The sequence below is a fragment of the Neovison vison genome, chromosome 14 (genome assembly GCF_020171115.1).
Source record: "Neovison vison isolate M4711 chromosome 14, ASM_NN_V1, whole genome shotgun sequence".
Classification (NCBI taxonomy): Eukaryota; Metazoa; Chordata; class Mammalia; order Carnivora; family Mustelidae; genus Neogale; species Neogale vison.
The window spans coordinates 20,521,956-20,542,165 of NC_058104.1; the positions used below are offsets into that span (position 1 = coordinate 20,521,956).

Below are 20,210 nucleotides of genomic sequence, written 5' to 3' on the forward strand. Positions count from 1 at the left end.
GAGGACTGTAAACTCATTGGAGAGAAAAGACGTAGAGACCATCGTCCGTGAGTGTGCAGTTCTAAGAGAGGGGACGAGGGAGCTCTTCATTGTGCCTGCTGAGGTCTCCCCGGGCACATGAAAAATAGGCACATGGTTACTGAGCAGAAAAGGCACAGAATCCTAGGCGTGGGACTGGCTAGTGATATGAGAGGGCTTGGGACTTTCAATTTCTGTTTAGAACGACTGGCCTTTGGCTTTTGTTCTTGTTCAGCTCCGTCACTTACATTTAACAAATACAAGGGGAAGAAAAGCATATTTTGGGGATACTCAACACAGAGACTAGGTATCTGAAGGGGTGGGGTAGGATGTGAAAAGATGATGGGGGACAACCAACTTTCAAAGTATCCCCTTGCTGCGTAGAATGTTTATTTATGTGTGATCACAGTGGGAGATGGCCTTTAACCCAGGGCTTTCACGAGGAAGTAAACCAGGCGTTGACAGTAAAATGACCTACTGGTTCTCAGTCTAGAGCTCAGGGTCTTTAGGGTCTGTAGCTGATCTAGGGACACACGATTTCTTTGCATGACCAAGTGTGGCTGATCCGCTCACCCACCTGCATTGGTCAGCAGCCTTGTGTTACATGCCTGACCGTCACTGGATTCCCTTGGGGAGGGTCTCTATCTCCAACCTAAGGAAGCTGCAGTGTACTCCCCAATTAGGCTCACTCTCCTTCCATCCCAGGTGTGATCAGCACTAGCTTCTCCATGCCCCATCATTGCCAGATTGCACATAATAAGCCCATGTGGTACTGGCTGCAGTACTCAATTCTTGATGCCCCTTCAGACCCCTGGGTATGGCTGGAGAGCATGCACCCACTCAAATCACTGATTAAGACACAGCTTGCTAATCTGTGCGAAGGGCTGGTGGAGAATGCCCCAGCCAGGCGATATACCATCCATTGAGACCAGTATCTTGCGTGTGGCTCTTCTATTGGCAAGTAACAGAAACCCACTCAGAATAGCTCAAGAAATGGGGATATTTATTACACACCATAGTGATGAGTCTCAGCTCCACTCAGAAACCTCCCTCCCGTGGCCTCTCCAGTATTGCCTATTTTCTCTGCTGCATTCTTCTTGCTCCAGAGCCTGGCTTCTTCTCTTCTTCTCGCCGAACACCTGGCAGAGGATGGTGACCCCACCATTAGGGAGTCCTCAATTCTAGAAACTAGCAAAAACTCAAGACTGCCCTCTAACTTCCCGAGAGAGAATTGACCTGTGATCAGGTGAGGTTCCATCCTTATGGAACACTGCCCTCATGGAGACAGGATCGTATACGGAATATGTGATTTCTGTACCTATGCTAGGCAGAGATGGGATATGGGGAGGCGAATAACTCAGAAAAGCTGTGTAGTCACCCAAAGTCTGTCTAAAGTTAGGAACAGGGCGAGGAAGCCTTCTTTCCACCCTTCCTCCCTTCCATCTATCCTTCCTTTGGCAAATACATATTGAATGCCTTCATAGCCACAACAGTGTGGTCAGAGCTGGCAATAAAATGGTGAGCAGGACAGATGCAGTCCCGGCCCTCAGGGAGCTGACATAGTGGAGGCAGATGGACATCAGTCAGATCACTGTCACTGTTACGTGACAGCTGCGATGTGTGCTATGGAGGAAGGGCTCTGGAGACCAGGTGGTAGAGGTTTCCACAAGAAAGTCATGATGAGCGGGAGCTCATCGGTGTGAAGAGCATCCCAGCCTGGAGATGCAGCATGTGCAACATCCCTGTGGCAGGTGGCGAGTAAAGTACGATCCAGAACTGGAAGGTCCCCAGGGCTGGTACGCGAGGGGGTCCAGAAGGAGGGTGATAAGTGAATAAAGCTGGAGTTGTGGCCAGAGGCAGAGCGTGCAAGAAGTCAGGTTGTCAGGATGTCAGACTCGGTCCGGAATGGAATCAGTGCAAGGTTTAATCAGTCAAATAGTACAGTCACAGTCACATTCTGTAAAGATCACTGTGCCTGCTCTGTGGAAGGATGCGAGGTGCACGCCTGGAGCCAGAAGGTGATCTCCACAGCCCACTGTGGTCGTCAGGTGAGGAAACCCCAAAGCAGTCGGTGGTTGTCTGTGGGAGTGGAAACACTGCAGTAGCCAGCCCTGTTCACCAAGCAAGACAGTTAAACTGCACGCTGCCTGCCCAGGGGTCATCAACTCCAGTGTTTTGGAAGTAATTGGTTCGCTATTTCGTGCGTCCGTCTGATGAGAGCAGAGGTTAGGGCAGCTAATGCAGAAAGCCATCCTTCACCTCCGTCTGCCTGACTTTGTTCTGATGTCCTTTTGCATTTTGTTCCCTTGCAGTCTTTGGGCTCTGGCACAGTCTTGGTATGATGAAAATTCTACCCAGGTCCATGGGGACCCAGGATTCTCCCTGGTCACAAATTGCTCTTTAGGTAGATTGCAAGAGTAATTGCAAACTCAGGACAATCTTAGTTGTTGTTTTGTTTTGTTTTAATATATACAACTGCTCTGGAACTCCTCTACGCTAGAGAGTATCTTGGATTTTTCTCACTGTCTGACAATGTGCCATTGTTAATGACCATTTCTGTTCTCAACTTGGAATAGTGGTTCCCAGCCTTTGTTTGCATTCATTCATTCATTCATTCATTCATGAGGGAGAGAGAGAGAAGGAAAGGGAGAGGGAAAGAGAGAATCTTAAGCAGGCTCCATGCCCAGTGCAGAGCCCAATGCAAGTCTTGATCTCACAATCCTGAGACCATCCATGACTTAAGCAGAAATCAAGAGTGGGATGCTTAACTGACTGAGTCACCCAGATACCCCCTCCACTGTTTGCTTTTATAAAATTATCCACCTGGAGGATTTGACTGATTCTTACTAATCAATAAGGGTGTGTGGTTATAAATTCATTTCAACTGCAGGTTGAATTTAAAGCAAATCTAAAGTTGTGGCCATAAAGCTGACATGCATGAGAGGTTAACATTTTCATCTGGGTACCAGGTATGGGAACACAAGTGAAGGCCATTTAATGGCTGACGGAGACCCTCCCTCTGGAATGAAGTTCAGTGCCCTTCTCTGGAGGTGTAGCACTTTGTGTCAATGAGGAATCACTGCTTATGCTGTCCAGTGTAGTGAGTCGCTGCTAAGTATCTGGGCACTGTGCCAGGCGATGAGGCTACCAAATTGAATAAAACATTGTCCTTGTCCTCTAGGAGTCCACAGTCTGAGCAGGCCAACTCTACAGTAGGTTAGAGAGTATGATTCTTGTTCAGAGACAAGGCTCTGTGACAGACCCCAGGGCCCCTGGAAAAAAATTCAGTCCAGCTGAACAGGTCAGCAAAAGCAACAGAGAGAAGGTCACACTTAGGTGGATGTACGTGTTTCAAGTAGTGCGTTTTAGCTGGATCCTAGACTATGTTGGTGAGTGTATGAAGGGAAGGAGGAAGGGACTGGAGGAGGGAGGGCAAGGGTTAAGAAGGCTGAACTTGAGGATAGGAACTATAGCCATTTTTAATAAATAAGAAGACTCATGCATATTTTGCTACAAAGCCTGGGTATACTTTGGGTTCAATAAAACTATTACTACTAGTATTTTTCTGTTACAATCATCACTGATATTTTTATCATTATTAGGACACACCGATAGTTCTCCAACTGAGGCATTCTATGAATTTATAGAAGATAATTACATACTTTGACTATTCATTTTCTAACTGTTCCTACCTTCTTTCTCCAAATCCTGTTCTTTCACTTCATGTGCTTACCTTCTTCTCAGCATGAAGAGTTCATTTCCATTGCCACTTCCGGCAAGTCTTCCCCAACCTCCCGGAGTGCCACGGAGTGTAGGCATCAAGAGGACAGTGCTTGCTGTAAAAAAGCACTTAGTAAATCATAACAAACTTTTTTTTAAATATATATTTTTTTAATTTGACAGAGAGAGAGATCACAAGTAGGCAGAGCAGCAGGCGGTGGGAGGGGGCGGGAAGCAGGCTCCCCGCTGAGCAGAGAGTCCAATGCAGGGCTCGATCCCAGAACCCTGAGACCATGACCTGAGCCAAAGACAGAGGCCCAAACCACTGAGCCACCCAGGTGCCCCCATAACAAGCTTTTATACAAACTTCCAGTTATAAAATGAGTAAGTCACAGGGATGAAAATTACATCATAGGGCATGTAGTCAATGGTATCATAATAATTTTGCATGGTAACAGGTGGTAACTACATTTAATGTATTGAGCATTTCATAGTGTATATAATTGTCAAATCACTATGTTGTACACCTGAAACTAATAAAATACTAAATATATTTCAATAATAAGAATAAACAACTTTTAAACAGCACTGACTTTGTGCCAGGCACAATGCCAAGTGCCTTACAGATACTAACTTTTAATACTTGCCTCAATCTATTGAGGTAAGTAGTGTATTTGTTCTCATTTTATAGATTAGGAAGTTGAGACAAAGAAAAGCTAAGTGTCTCAGTCATGGTCACAAAGCTGATAGGTAGCAGAGCCTTGGATGATGGGATAGATGAATGAATGAAGGGCAGGAAAAGGACAGACAAATGACCACTGTGACCACCGTCCTCACTACGTCATAGCTGTGTGCACCCGTGGGCTTCTCCAGATACACATCTGTCTCCCAGTGTTTTGAAACCACTCAGTGTTCTCAGATGTTCTAAGTTACCAACATCAGTGAGCTCACCAAATGGGAAGATTTAAAAAAGAAAGTCCATCATATTAAGATACTAAGAAAGGGAGCATATTTTCCAAACATATATCTGTGAGTAGTGTTTATAAGCAAGCTCTGAAACTTGGGAGTTACTTTGAGTCTGATTGTACATTGTGTCAGTACTTAGGAGGAGTAATAGAGCCCTGGGTCAATATTCTAGAACCCTGCAAATTAATCCCACTTCTTCATGTGTCTCCCAGAAGGTGAAAGGGTCAGGAGTAACTCTCTTTTGAATATAGGGTGCCATGTAACTCTTTCAGATCTATTAGTAAATCTTTCTGGTTGGATATGACCTCTCCCCCAACTCAATGAATTATATGAGATTATAATGGCCGTTTGCAGTTTGTGTGATATTTGGTTTATTTAAATATCAGTGAAGGTGGATCTTCCTCCTTCTGATTGGGTGATGATAGCCATGCTTATGAAACTGATTCTTGATGGGACACCTAAAATCACAATTTTAATTAAAAATGCCAGTTTTATTCATTGCAAAATGGAGTCACGTTGAATATTAAGTGGGGCCATCGTGGGATTGAACTTTATAGAATCCTGGAGTTCTGGAGTTGAAAAGATATTTAAAGTTTATTTCATCTCACCTAATTCCATGTGGGAAAATCCACAATAACGTCTCTGAAAGATTGGCTTCTCATCCTTCCTTGAAAACATCCTGCGGCGTAGAGCTCGCTGTGGCAGGCAAGAGCTCAGCAGAGTGGTTCTAAACTCGCTGTTCAATCGCCAACTTCAAATCCAGGCTCTGTCACCTACATGCATATTCCCTACAACTTACTTGAGCTGTCTGAGCCTTGGTTTCCTCTTCTGGAATAGAGAAAATCATAACACCTTCTATTGCAGTGTAAAAGAATTAAATGAAAATATATTGAAAGATTTGATTTTTTCAAATAAGATTTTTATTTATTTGATGGAGAGAGAGAGAGAGAGAGAGCACAAGCAGGGGGAATGGCAGAGGAAAAGGGAGAAAATGACTCCCTGCTGAGCAGGGAATCTTGATGCAGGCTTGATCCCAGGACCCTGGGATTATGACCTGAGTCAAAGGCACTTAACTGACTTAATCATTTTCATCACCATCATCACCACCACCATCATCGTTGTCCAATTCATAGTATCAGGAGCCTGTTTTAGAAGTTAGCCACATGTGACTATGACAAAAAAAGTAAAGGCACAATACAATACCTTCCTCCATCCTAAAGTCTTCCCCTCTCTTCTTCCCTAGGACACGGCTCAAAGAACTCATGCCAGTGGAACTTACGGCTTCCTTGATCGGACTCAGCATTCAGTAAGTGTGACCACTTTTTGAACCTTCATTACATAAATACATCTATTTCTTTGATCGTGTTTGAGATGAAAAGCTCTCTTCAGCGGGCCCGAAGTTCCCACAAACACTGGGCTGCCTGCCTGTGTCTTTCTTTTCTGCACTACTACGTTGGATTCAGAGGTGAGGGGAGGGTTTGCTGGGCAGAACCCCCACAAGGAACACAGGAAATGTGTGTGCGTGTCAGGGGGTTAACCCTACCACTACTGGCTAGGGGTTAAAATGAAATGTGCTTTTGTTGTCCTTTTGTTCCCTGCGCTTTTCTCATTAGGAGAAACCTCATCCCTCTCTCCCAGTTACATGACCCTGCAAAGCAGAACAGATCAGTTAGTGAGACCACATATTTCTTGAGGCACTTAAGAACAATTCATTTTGGGCCAGAATACATTACTACTGTATAAAAATTACCGCAGAAAAAGAAATTTGGTACTTTCGGATGCTGGGGTACGTTTCAGAAATTGCATTTGTTTTTCGCAAGTAAGCACTTTCCGCCGTCTGCCTTTCTCATTGTGCGCAAGGACTTGATTTTTGGTGAAGCCAGCAGTATTTTCTCCGATTTCCCCGACTCTTATTTTTTTACGATACACTAGCTTTTGAGGTGGTGGTGTTGGTAGACAAACGCCTCTGTAAAAGTCTGGGACATTTGCTCTCCTCTGCAGTAGTTCTGTGGCCAAACAACTTGTTTTATGAATCGCTCTGTAATAATTTAATAGTAAATATCCAAGTTTTAAAAGGCTAACTTTAAAAGGGTATAAGGAAAAAAAAATTTTTTTTTTCTCAAGATGTAGCTTCCCTTGTAAGGTTTTAGAATTTTTTTTAACACGTCCTACTTTTGAGATTGGTGGAATATAATTTGATGCATCAAATATCATAAAGGGGCAGGAAGAATCCAAGGCTGGGGGATTCCAGGCCTGGAAGAGCCTGATCAAAGGGAATTCTTTGCCCTCAGTGGTATGGCATGAGTCCCCTTTTGGGTACAGAATTTGCATATATGAATGGTAGAGGAGGGAGGAGACAGAAAGAAATAAAAAAGATGGTGTCTTCACTGATTGCTACATCAGAGTGACTTAGTGTAACCCTGATCAGGGAAAGCTTGTATCACACAGGAGATTAGACCCACAGCTTTTGTTCCCAATAATAAAGGAAATTTCGTGTCTAATTCCCTACATGCCACATCTATCTTTCAATGCCTTTGAAGTTCAGGCTACAGCATTTTCTAAAAACTGCGAGGTTCTGTAAGTGGAAAGGAGGGGCTGTTTGGCAGGAAGTCTGTTCAAATCTATTTGGTGTAAAGTTAAATATGCATGTTACTTTATCTTTTTCCATTTCCATCAGTATCCTTCTCTTCTCATAGATGCCTTTGTGGTGCTGGAGCAGACAGGGTGGGGATGGAGGGAGGAAGTTTCAAGGATGGGTTTTCAGATTATGTGCGACCCTCCCACCTTCCTCTCTACCTTCTCAACATGATACAAATTACTGCTTCTCAGAAAGGAATCCATGTTCCAAAGCTGGATTGGGGCTGAAATTTCTAACCTAGGGGAGCCTCTGGTCCCTGAGATAATTAGTACAGTGTTGTAAGGAGCTCATGTTAATTTGTCTTTGGATATGGTATTTCCATATCTACGATTGTGGTCTAAGGAGGAAAAAATTATTAATTTGCTGCTCCATACTAGTGTGTAGATACCTGATAATTTAAAAAAAAAATAAAAAGGGAAGAAATGGAAAAACTTCTCACTGGGGATATTTAGAACAGCTGCCCAATTTCTGTGTACCTAATAGATTTCGAGGGTTTCCGTGTGATGAGAGCTGGAGCAGTGAACCTCAGTCAGTGTCTAGGACCAAGTGGAAACCTACAGGAGGCTGGCGGCAGTAGGGTCCTTGGTTGAACTTCACCCTCAGAATCATTTCCTACAACTTTAAAATTTAAGTTCCAGTGGAAGCCTTCCTAAGATCTCTGTCTTCCATCAGATTATACTCCCCTGGCAGGCTGTGCCAGAATTATAATTTATTAATTAATTGACCAAAAATTAATTTAGTGTTTGCTTTTTTCTTTTGTCCAGTGCTCTCCAGCACAATTTTCTGTCCTGCTAGGAATATTCTTTCTCTGTGCCGTCCAGTATACTAACCACACTGAGTACCTGAAATGTGGCTGCTGCCACCAGGGAACTAAGTTTACTACTTTGTCTATTTTTAGTCGATTTAAATTTAAGCATTGTCATATGGCAGCAATAATCTTCCATATGATGGGAGCCAGTTCTGAGTTTTCCGTCCTTGCATCCAGGCTGGTATCCAGCTGGTATTACCTGTGTAGACATTGTTTGGTAAACTGCTGCTGTCCCAAACCCCTTAAGCATCTTCTTTCCTCGCAATTCTGTACGTATTATTCCCCTACATGAACCCTTCATCCAGAACAAAAGAGTTAATGATCCTTCAATGCCGCAGCATATGCTCATTCTAACGGGTTGGTCTCTGTTATACTCTGGTTAATAGACAGTATATAACCTCTGATTATATCTACAGCCTTTACTGAAGATAGAGGTCACAGTAGACAGCACTTGCTGGGCATAGTGACAGGTGAGCACGTGGAGGGATGGGGGTGGGTAGATAGATGGAGTGTTACGTATGTGGGAGAAACAGAATTGACCTTAGACGGTAGACCATTCTAGATCTCCATGATGGCTGTCTTTTGTCTTCTACTTACTACTCTAATTCTTGTTCAAAGCTATGATGTCTGCTTTGCCAAGGCCTAGATGGGCCTAGAATAACACACTCCGAATCTATTACTGAATTCCAGGGTTCTTTGCAGCAAAGGTTGCTGTACATCTGCACTTGCTTCTGGCTGTACGTCTGACTCCAAATGCCTAACACTTAAATCAGACCACACCCTGCTCACTTTCCTCTGGACACCATTCTCTCTGCGGGTAACCCAGTCCCAAGCTTCAGTAACTACATACTGTCTCTTGACCTTCATCCACCACCACAAGAGGAGTGAGGCCTGGGCCTGTCGAAAGCCCTTCTCTGTTCCCTCTGTTGACATATCACTCCAGGTACTCCTTCCTCAAACGGTGGTGAAGTCTTTCTAAGTGGTTTTAATGCCTAAAGCCACCATCCCTTGGATTCCATTCTACATCTTGGAGGACTGCTGTTCCCAAAACACGAGTATCATTGAAGTTACGTGTTCAGTAAGCTAGTTGCTTTCAACACTGCCTCCCTCAGTATGTCTAGAAACCTTGTCTTCTAATCAAACATGTTGTTCTCTTGACTCCCAAGTGCATTTACTTCCTGACTCCAAAATTTGTTACCTGTGGTCCTAACAGCAGGAGCAACCCTTCTTTATTCTTAGTCCACACTCCAGTTATCTATCTCTGTTAAGACTCTCCTGATGAAATGTGTACTTTAATTCCTTGATTCCCCTTGTAAGATAAAGAAAATACTAAGCCTGTTTTCAGTGTAGAAGTTTGACCCTGGGATAGTATTTTTAGAATCTGGACTCTGTGGAGCAGGCAAAGAGTAGAACAGTATAAGGTGAATAGAAAGAGAAAGAGCAATGATTGTCTTGAGGGACTTGGAGTTCTCTGGAGTTAAAAGTCAGCAGATGGGCTAAAAATGGGAGAGGTCAGCCATCCGAAGAATACCGGAGGGAGGGGGAGCCGGAGTGGGAGCAGTGTAAGAGCATTAATTTAAATGACGGCCAGGCCTAGGGTGGGTTTCATGCCATTGATTTAGAGTCTCACGGTGTAGAGGACACATCAAATGATGGCCTCATTTGACCTTCCCATCTGCTCTGACACTTGACCACCCGCCACCCACCACCCACCGCCAGGCATCCGTGTTCACACATGCCAAATCTGGATCTCTTATCTCTCTCGAGCTGCTGCATAGCAAGCTCTGTGAAATCCCTCCTGCTCTCCCTAATTCCCCTTCTAGACTGGGAATAGGAACTCTGGGGTGGGGGCTGGGGGTCTCTTTCTGATTTACTGACTATACAAGACTGTGAAGCATCAGAGAGTATAGGCAGATAAATAAAAAAAAGAACATTTTCTTTTGTTCCCTTATTGTTGAACAGAGGGACAAAAAAGAATGAAAGTTACAGGGAAGGTGTGTATGACTGCAGCATTTCAGGACTGTGGATAACAAAGAGACGAGCCTCAAGTGGCACCCCACTACCCGCCTCATTATTCCCCATCATTTCACCCAGTTTAAATCTTCCATAGCATTCCTCACGTGCTCTAATTATCGTATTTATGTCTTATGCATTATCTGCTTCTTCCACTGGACTAGAGGGTCTCTGAAGACATAACGTTTACCTGTCTTGCTTGCTGCTCTATCCCCAATGCCACAGAAGTGGCAAGTACATATATAGATACACACACATATATGTGTATATGTATAAATATATATGGAGTGAATTATCGAGTTGGCTTACTTCTTTGAATGATGATAACCCTGTCCAAAACCATTCTTTTGTCAACCGTAACCCTCATAGCACTCCCTTGCCATACCTCCCAATCTAGATCAGCCTTTGAAAAACCAAGAGAGTTAGGCTCTGTGAACTGACCACGTGATCCTTGACACAGTGACCAATCTGACTTAATTTTTTTTTCATTAAGTAATAACAATAATAAGGAGCTGAACTAGAATAGTCTGCAACTAAGACCCCTTCTGACTTGGAATTCAGTGCATAAACAAGAAAGAAACAAGGCCACAGAAGAAAAGGTTGAAGGGAAGCATCATTACCTCAGCAAGGTAGAGGGTGCGGAGTTATGACCAACAGTGGCTGTTCCCCACCCCCTAGCTGTGGGCAAAAATGAACTCATTGTCTTCTGGACAAGAAAATGAATATGCTGCGTAGGTCTGGGACTAGTACAGTATGGATAGGCCACTTTCTGTTTGCTCTGTTAATAACTGGTATTGATACAGTTTGGTCCACACCCATGGGTTGCATTATAGAATTAGAGGAAATGAAGGCAGGTTTCACCTGCAGTCTCTTCTACTGGAGCACCTGAGAGGTGAAATCGTTCTTTTCATCCTAATTATTCATTAGTTACCAGTCGAATGACCTAAGAAAAACAATGACTATTATGACTTGGGCTTCTGCTAAATCTTTTCACTGAAGCTAAAGATGAGATCTACTTGCTGTTTCTACTCTGCATTGTAATGTGAGCTTGTTTATTTGAGATATTGGTGAACCTGTCTACGGCCATACCACCCTGAACGCGCCCGATCTTGTCTGATCTCAGAAGCTAAGCAGGGTCGGGCCTGGTTAGTACTTGGATGGGAGATATTGGTGAACCTGTGGCAATGGCTGCAAATTACAAATGACAAACATAAAGAATGGCTGCTTCATAAGTCACAGAAACAAGGAATTTGGTTTTTCCAAATGGAAGAGGCTGCAGATTTCTTTTGAGAAGATAAACTTTCTCTGAGGGCTGTCAGCCAGAATATATTTAAAAAAAAAAAAACAAAAACATGTGGCTAGTTTCTTTTGAGTTCAGGCAGCTGTATCCAAAGATGAGAATTCTTGCCTCAGAAGGTGTGAGCCCCAGCTGTGTGCCAGGCATACAGTTGGAGGTAAATAAATGGTAACAATGATAAGTTATTGTTACTCAGAACAATTACATAATGGAGAAGTAGTCCCTTCTACTGGGCGGCCTGTGTGTGCATGATCGCTGGGGAGGCAGATTACTCGTTGGACCTCAGTCTCTCTATTTAAGAAGGATCAATTATCTTGAAAAACTGTACTGTGGTACATTCCAGCTCAGAGTGCCATGACACTGATATGTAAGTCAATGTTCTTACCCTGGTAATGTTATCATTCATTCATTCACTTACAATTAGCTTTGGATAAATGATGTTGGATTTTTTCCAGAGTGGTAGGGATGTTAAAATGAAAGAGGCCCTTAATTTATGGTAAAACTGTAAAATAAAATTTAAAGTAAATAAAACAAAAAATAAAACAAAACATCCGGATTGTTTCGGTTATCATGGACTAGCCAGTCATAAACAGGAATATTTATTGGGGTCAGACTGCAAGGATATGATTAGATCTGTCTCAAATATGGGAGAGGGCCAAGAGGTGGCCCTGTTCCATGTAAATTCTTCTTTTCTGTATTCTCAGGTCAGGTTTTTCCTCTCACAGCTGGCTGGCCTTCCTCACTCTTCTCCAAAGTACAATGCCCTTGCAGGGTGCTTCCTCCCCCAGCAATGACCATTTACACTCCACAGGGCCAGATTCTCCCCACCAAGTCCATAAACCTGCACTCTGTGCAGAATCAATGCCCATTTACAGCTGCTAATGCATTAATAACAGAAACGTCCCTGGCCATGACCTACCTGAGTCATTACACACTAATCATCGGAGGCAATTTCAAGCAGATTGACTAGTGATCGGTGTCCTCCTGGCATCCAGGCAGGAGGACACATGGCTGCCTTCACAGCCCCTGAGCAGATGGTCTGAGAGCGTAATCACACACTACAGCCGGTGTGGGTTTGGCTCCAGGAAGGGGAATCTCCATGTCTTGCATGCAAAGCTGTGCTCTCTCACCCAGGGCTCTGCTCCAAGGGCCTGCCTTTCATTTCAGAATAGAATCCAGGCTCTCCTCTGAAGACACTGAGGAAACAAGGTTTACCTGTGCCGGGAATGTTCTAGCCTGCACCCGTGCCATGAAGCCGGTTTAATTTCCCACATTTCCATGTAATCCATCCCCAGATATGTGCTCCAAAGCCATGGTCACCATGGGCTTGTGGTTTGGTGTTGTAATTTCTTCCTTCAGTTTTAGCTTGAGCTTTTTTGTCTTTTTGATCTTGCTCTGGCACTCCCTACATTCATAATCTTAAGGGTTACACAATGTATCATCAGGGTGATGTTTTATTCCTTTACTATGGAATATCTAGGAGCTCTCTGCTCTTTTCACTAACACCATTTTTGCCAGAGTTAATCACTCAGGATCTGTGGAGTTTTCTTCCCTGGAGTAACTTCCTAAGGGTAAATACCGCTGAGAGGAATTGTACAGTCAAAGGAAATCAGCATCTTTATGACTTAGGATGCATATCACTAAATCACCTTTTGAAATGGATTGTGCTAATTTACAGCCAGTACATTGTCTTTTGGGCTTTCTACTCTTAGCTGCCTGTGATTTAGTTGCCTAGAATGAGGATTCAGGTTATATGGGCTTGGAAATATGAGTCAGATAGGATCTTTACCTTCAAGAAACCCACAGTATAGAGGGAGAATCCAGATTAGAAAACAACCCACTGCTCTGTGACATGTTAAAGCTTTAAGGAAGAATGAGCTTGAGAATCCATGGATTCTGGGACAACAAGGCTTTATTTTTGAGACTAGTGGAATTCAAGAATCTCTCTCTGTGATACTATTTCTTGACTAGAGTTTTGAGAGTTTGGAAATCAGGGGTCTGATGGCTCTATTCTTATGTATACTTGCTATATCCATAAATTCAGGTATAAGACTACATTGTACTCTCCGACTAGCTTTATGGGCTGTTCATTCCAATGCACACAAACTTTTGTTGGCAGAAGTTCACAAAAGTTGTGCATTGCTAAGACAAATACGCTGGGAGTCTTTGGGTTGTGTGCTCAATAAACCCAATGGGTCACAGCCAATAGTTCATTGAGATTCCAATAAAGGAAGCTGCGATCTTAGTGGAAAAAGCACAAGATGTTAAGACAAACAAATGGAGATTCAAATCTTGGCTCTCTGTTTACCACTTGTGCAAACCTGGGAAAGTTACTTAACCTTTCCCAGCCCCAATTTCCTCTTCTGTAATGAGGAAGACAATGGCCACCCACAGGTTTCTTGTGAGGATTAAATAAATTCTCCTTTTTGCAGGGGGAGGGTTCTTTGGAACCCCAAAAGGGGGAAAGCCTTTTGGGGTGGCAAATGGAACCCCGAGAGCCTAAGGGGCGGTGATCCACTCAGCAAAAGCTAGTAGCAAAAGTAGTGATCTGTTTTAGATAGAGAAGACCTTGTAGTGCTTCTGATGTGGAAGAAGAAAGGAGAGGGAGTGAGCGGAAGGATCCAGCCGGAAGTGGGTGGGAAGGGAACCCTGTGTGCAGGGAGGAGCCCCGGAGGAAATCAGGAGCTGTTACTAAAGTCTGATTTGAAACCCTTTGGTTTGTTGTAGACTTAATCCCTATCCCCTTCTGCCGCATCCCAATACCACCCAAGAATAAAACTAACCTCTATCTTCAAAAAGTGAGGGGTTTTCGAGAGTGAGTTTTCTTTTCTTTTTTTTTTTTTAAAGATTTTATTTATTTATCAGAGAGAGAGAGGGGGAGAGAGTGAGCACAGGCAGACAGAGGCAGAGGGAGAAGCAGGCTCCCCGCCAAGCTAGGAGCCCGATGTGGGACTCGATCCCTGGACGCTGGGATCATGACCTGAGTCGAAGGCAGCTGCCTAACCAACTGAGCCACCCAGGCGTCCCTCGGGAGTGAGTTTTAATGGAAGTTCTGTGAAGTGCTGAGTTCCCGCCCAAGTCCTTGCAGCGGAAACCGGGTGTTGCCCTCAGCGGTTCCAAAGATAAACACCTAATGTGTTGGAAATCTGCTCCTGGGCCCAGGCGTGGGCTAAGCATTTTTGCATGCATTCCCTCCTCTTATCCTCACAGTGACCTAGTAAGATAGGTCTTGCTAATTACTGCTGTTTTACAGATGAGAAAACTGACCCTTGCTTGGACTGCTCAGAGTCCGATGACTTGCAAGAGGTGTAGCTGGGTTTCAGTTGTTGAGCCCACGTCTTTGACCGCTACACTGACCTCTTTCTGTCTGCATGGCCCTGGGTCCCAAATGCCAATGGGACTGTACATTTCATTAAGGAAATCGTGGCAAGGAGTTTTGGCTTCACGGGGATTTGAGGATGGCAGTGTATAAGGATCTCAGCTAATGTCTAGGTTCTATTTATTTCTTTAAAAAGTAGGTGAGGTGATGACGGGTACAAATAAAGAGAAACAATTCTCCTACAGGCTCTCATTCCTCTTTCTCTTCTCTAAGCAAAGAAAGAATGAGAACATCAAGTACAGGGCGCTGTGAATGTGGAAACTGAAACATTCTCTGTGGTTATCAGGGACTGTGCATCAAAAAGGACTCTTGTTAGTACAGGCAAAGTAGAGAGCCATGGAGAGTCACAACCCGGAGCTTTTCTGATGCCCAACATGCCTCTAGCCTCATGGTGGTTTGACACTCTGTCAAGGTTTTAACTGGGTTGCATCTGAAGTTTCATTCTGAGAAAAAAAACGAGACAAAGCAAAACAAAGATGAAGAACTAGCAAGCAAGAAACTGAATTTTGCCTTTGAGATATATATATACACACACACACACACACACACACACACACACACACACATAGGTATGCATTATATATATGAATTTTCATATATTGATTTTAATAAATATTTTAATAAAAAAATATGGGAATGAGGTATTAAAGGATTGCAACTGTTTCAGTCTAAAGTAAAAAGGACTTTTATTATTCAGAACACGTGGTCCTACCACTGCATGGTCGTGGCTGACACAGGTTGCCGGCTTCTTTTTTAAAGCTAATTCTGCAAACATGTTTGAAGGGCCTGCAGGTGCTATACCTGCACAGAGCTCCTGAGAAGCCTTGTGCCTCTTTGCATCCCCCTGAGGAACTCTCACTGTGCTGTGCTCAAAGTCACTGATGGTACGTGATGGTACGTGTCAAGCCTTCTTTTGCCCCTGTGAGAGTTTTGATGAGGGATGTGGTCAGAGGTGAGGAATCAGAGCTGGCCCAACCTTCCTGTGATGCTCTTCCTCCTCTCTCTTCTGTAGGAATTGCTCTCTCACTGTATTAAGCAGGTGACTGGAGCCTTTCTTTCGTTAACTCAACAAATACCCATCAAGTGCTCTTCTTTGTCAGGCGTGGTTCGAGCTGCTGCGGACACAGTGAGAAACGAGACAAGCGAGTTTCCTGAACCCACGGGCTTAAATTCCCTGACAAACAATTACATAAGTAAATGTATAATTATAAACTGTCGTAAGTTCTGTGAGATAAACGCCAAGCATGTTATGGGAGTCTGCGCAGAGAGTATAGTAATTTAATTTGGGAGATCACAGAATTGATATTTAAGTTGACACATTCTAGGGAAAAGTCTCTGGGCTGTGGCAAGACATTTGGGGCTTTTGAGGGAGTCAAAGAAGGTGTGGTTGGAACAGAGTGCTGGAATGGTGTTGAAAGAGCAGACAGGGGAGAGAGATTCATTGGTTTCAGATTTCAGATTTTATGGTAACTGCCATAGGCATCCACCAAAGGATCTGAAAAAAAAGAAAGAAACATGGTTATACTTCTGTTTTGAAAAGTATTACTATGGCTACTATACTAAAGAAGGCTTAGGTGAAGGCCGAGTGGAAACGAAGAGAATAATTAAGAGCTGTATTGAAATAGTCTGGGAAGGAGGAATGGCATTGGCTTAGAATGGGGTTGTGAACATGGGGGGTGGAAAAAAATTCAAGGATCCTATCTGTCTCTCTGTTCACCCACCCATCCATCCATTCTCCCGCTTCCCTTCCATTCCCTTCCCTCCTTCCATTTATCCATCCTCCTCCTCCTCCTCATCTACTCAACATCGCATAAAATCCAGCCATTTGCTCAGTTCTTTAGTGCATCATTATCCATCACCAGTGTATTCTAAGCCCCGTAGAAATCATGAAGGTTGTTTTTTTTGTTTGTTTGTTTCCTTTTTTTTTTCCACATTTTTATTTTTTAAAAGATTTTATTTATTCATTTGATAGACAGAGATCACAAGTAGGCAGAGAGGCACACAGAGAGAGAGAGGGGAAGGGAAGCAGGCTCCTTGCTGAGCAGAGAGCCCGATGCGGGCCTCGATCCCAGAACCCTGGGATCATGATCTGAGCTGAAGGAAGAGGCTTCAGCCATTGAGCCATTGAGCCACCCAGGCATCCCCCCAAAAACGAATTTTTTTTTTTTTTTTTTTAAAAGAAACAAACCAGGGATGCCTGGGTGGCTCAGTGGGTTAAGCCTCTGCCTTCGGCTCAGGTCATGATCTCAGGGTCCTGGGATCGAGCTCCGCGTCAGACTCTCTGCTCAGCAGGAAGCCTGCTTCTCCCTCTCTCTCTGCCTGCTTCTCTGCCTACTTGTGATCTCTGTCTGTCAAATAAATAAATAAAATCTTTAAAAATTTTTTTTCTTTTTTATCCCAAGAATGGATAAATTGTTTCTTCTTCCCCTTTAAAGTTTGCTTGGAGGCAGTCCTGTTGGCTTCTGCATTTCCCTTTGCTGCTGTTTTACCTTGGATGACACTGTTTGCTTTACATGAGTTCTTCATGCATTGAAGGCTGACATTCTTAATAGTTCTGTCACCATGTTACAACAGGCTGCTGAAAAGATACAAGTGATGCCTGCAGGAGATAGGGCTGTCTCAGTGGTTTGTGTAACACCAATGGGGTGTGAGGTAGCAGGAAAATAATTAGTGTAGTTCAATGTAAATAGAAGGTGAATGAAGACACTCCTTACCTATATGTGGATGCCTGGGAGTGGGGTGGCCTGCTTCATTGAAGATTTGAGGAAGAATGATTGAATCAATGGCTATGAAAATGAAAGCAATATTAAGAGACTTTTGTGGCAACATGTAAGGCAGAAAAAGCTAAATTCAATCAACGTGTATTTGCTGAGTGCTTATTATGTACCTGTCACTGCGTGAGGCATTTTAGCCAAACTAAAGGGGAAAAATAATTGGAAGACATAAATAAGGCTTTACGCTCTCCATGGGGAGTCAAGATTTCAGAACATCTGAATGCTTCAAGCATATATTGGAAAGGTTGAGTAACAATTGTAAGCTACCTTAATAGGCAACACTGTTAGGGATGGCAGGAATAATATTGACTATAAGACACATGAGTGGCTCTGTGACTATGGTTAATTCATTTAACCTCTCTGAACATCAGTTCTCTCTTTTATTTAAATGTCTATTTCACAGCACAGAGTGCTTTTATGTCTTCATACATGCACATGCACACGTAGGTACACACACACACATGGATGCCGGTCAGGGTTTCTCAGGGCTGCATTGGTGGTATTGGGCAGGAAGGGTGGTAGAGAAAATGCACTCCAATAGGTATTGGTATTCTCAAGGTTCTAACATCTCTTTTCTGTGGTATGTTTTTGTAGGTTGTTGAAAGCTGTGGTTTACATCCAGTACTTCTATATTTTTAGTTCTAAGATTTCCCCATTTGTAGTCTGTTTTTTATTTATGGTCTTCTTTTCAATCTGTCTTTAACATTGTAACTTCTCTATTGTCTCACAGTCTTCTGTATCACTTATCTGATTTTTCATTAGTTTTTTTGTTCTTGATTTTTTTGAGTCCTTTTTATGATCTAGGCATTTCTACCCATCTGAAAGGTCTTAAAACTATAATTAAAAAAAAATAAAAAATGGGTACAGATATTTTTTTGGTATACTGTGTTAAAAACAAGACAACAAGCCTCCAAATAGAGCTACTTATGCTAACCCCCAAATCACCAAACTGAGACTTGACTTAATTACAGCTTAGCTCTGCCAGAAGTGGAATCTTAAGCCAGTTAATTGGAAATTACCTGAGGAGCACTGGTTAGGTCTTCTGCCTCATAGATCCTGCCATCTCCTAAAGGAAAGTAACCTTGATGTAACCACTCACTTCTTTGCTTCCTATAACTTTCTTCTTCCTGTTCCTTCTTTCAGCCTGTAAAAGTCTTTCACTTTGTACAGCTCCTCAGAACTCCTTTCTGTCTGCTACCTTGAGTGCTGCCCCATTTACGAACTGTTGAATAAAACCAGTAAGATTTTTGAAATGCATTCGTGTGAATTTTGGTTTTTAACAGTTCCATTGAGTTTAAAATAGGTGACATGTATTTTAATTTATATCTCGTATGTTATAACTTGGTTTTTAAAATCTATAAATGAATGCTTAGAAACCCATAGTTTCTAAAATAATACTATATGTCATCTTTCAGTTTTATTATTTATCAGTTAATAGAAAAGTGATTTTTCCTATCACTAGAGGATTTTCTACTTCCTCACTCGCTGGAGAAGTAAAAGACAACGACCTTATGCTAACTGTTAAAAAGGACATAACTACTATATGCCCTGAGGGCTTTAGGACAATTAAAGTGAATTAAAATTACTTTATTTTTGGAGTGGGCAAATAGGAAATGGAATGGTTAGACTCAGAAGGATTTTTCTAGAGATAGGTTTTACCAGCTGAATATACTTGCCTTGATTAAAGAAGGAAATAAGAACTTGGAGAGGAAATCCAAGTATTACTATGGGGTTCTTGAGAAATATTGGCTAGTGGTGCTGAAGAAGAGAAGGTCAACTTTTTGTTCACTTGAGAAAAGTAGTTTTATTAAAAGTCAGCTGAAGATGCCAGAGTGGTCATTATATAATGATTAGTAAGATTCAGGATCCCATGGAATTAGGTTCCCTCAAATCTGGATGTATGGATTGGGTCATAGGGAATTTTGTGTCTAGGCTCAGTAAAGTAAAACTATCTAGACAGAGGGCAGGCAAATATATTTCTTCTTTCTTGCCAGTTCTGATTAGTAAAGGCTTCCTGTAGTTTTGTTGAGAAGAGTTGCATCTGAGCTCAGCAGGAAAGTGGTATGATTGATTAGCAATGTCTTCCAGGGGTATAAGAACAGGAGAGTGGTGGCGTGTGTGCCAAGTCTTACCATTCTACCCTAGATAGGAGGGTAGGATTTTTCCCTTGTGGTCAGAGACGAGGAGCTGTTTGCTTCTGGAGACTTACCTACTCGAGGTAGTGAATAAATATTAAGATGATTTCATTTCACATTACTGTCAGTCAAGAGGGTGCAGTGCCATCCTAGAGTCTCAGGAGTAAGGTTACAGTTCAGTTGGGGATACCCATTAGTATTTCTAACCAAATTCTTTTTCAACACAGTGGTTTAATTGCAAGAAAAATTGCTTAGGGAATACTCTGTGATAGGGTTTAATCAATTTAGGCTATTGGATTCTGCTACAGATTACACTGTTAAACACACAGGACAGACTGGGAGACGTGGTTCCATTAATTTCAGGAAAAGGTGACTCAGAATGGAATACAATGGCTTTGAGGTTGGTTTTCTCATTTTTGAATTTGTATGGGCCCCAGGTGGAAGACTTTGGCACTCTGTGCT

The 20,210-nt window shown here is 42.8% G+C and overlaps 1 protein-coding gene across 7 annotated transcripts in view; it reads left to right on the forward strand.

The window, feature by feature from the left end:
• The window catches only part of RBFOX1 (RNA binding fox-1 homolog 1), a 1,452,832-nt gene that overhangs the window by 246,131 nt on the left and 1,186,491 nt on the right, over positions 1 to 20,210 (forward strand). For all 7 annotated transcript variants that reach the window (XM_044233296.1, XM_044233305.1, XM_044233301.1 and 4 more), the window contains exon 2: positions 5,948 to 6,010. In XM_044233296.1, coding sequence (XP_044089231.1) covers positions 5,948 to 6,010 — 63 coding nt within the window. The remainder of the gene's footprint in view (positions 1 to 5,947; positions 6,011 to 20,210) is intronic.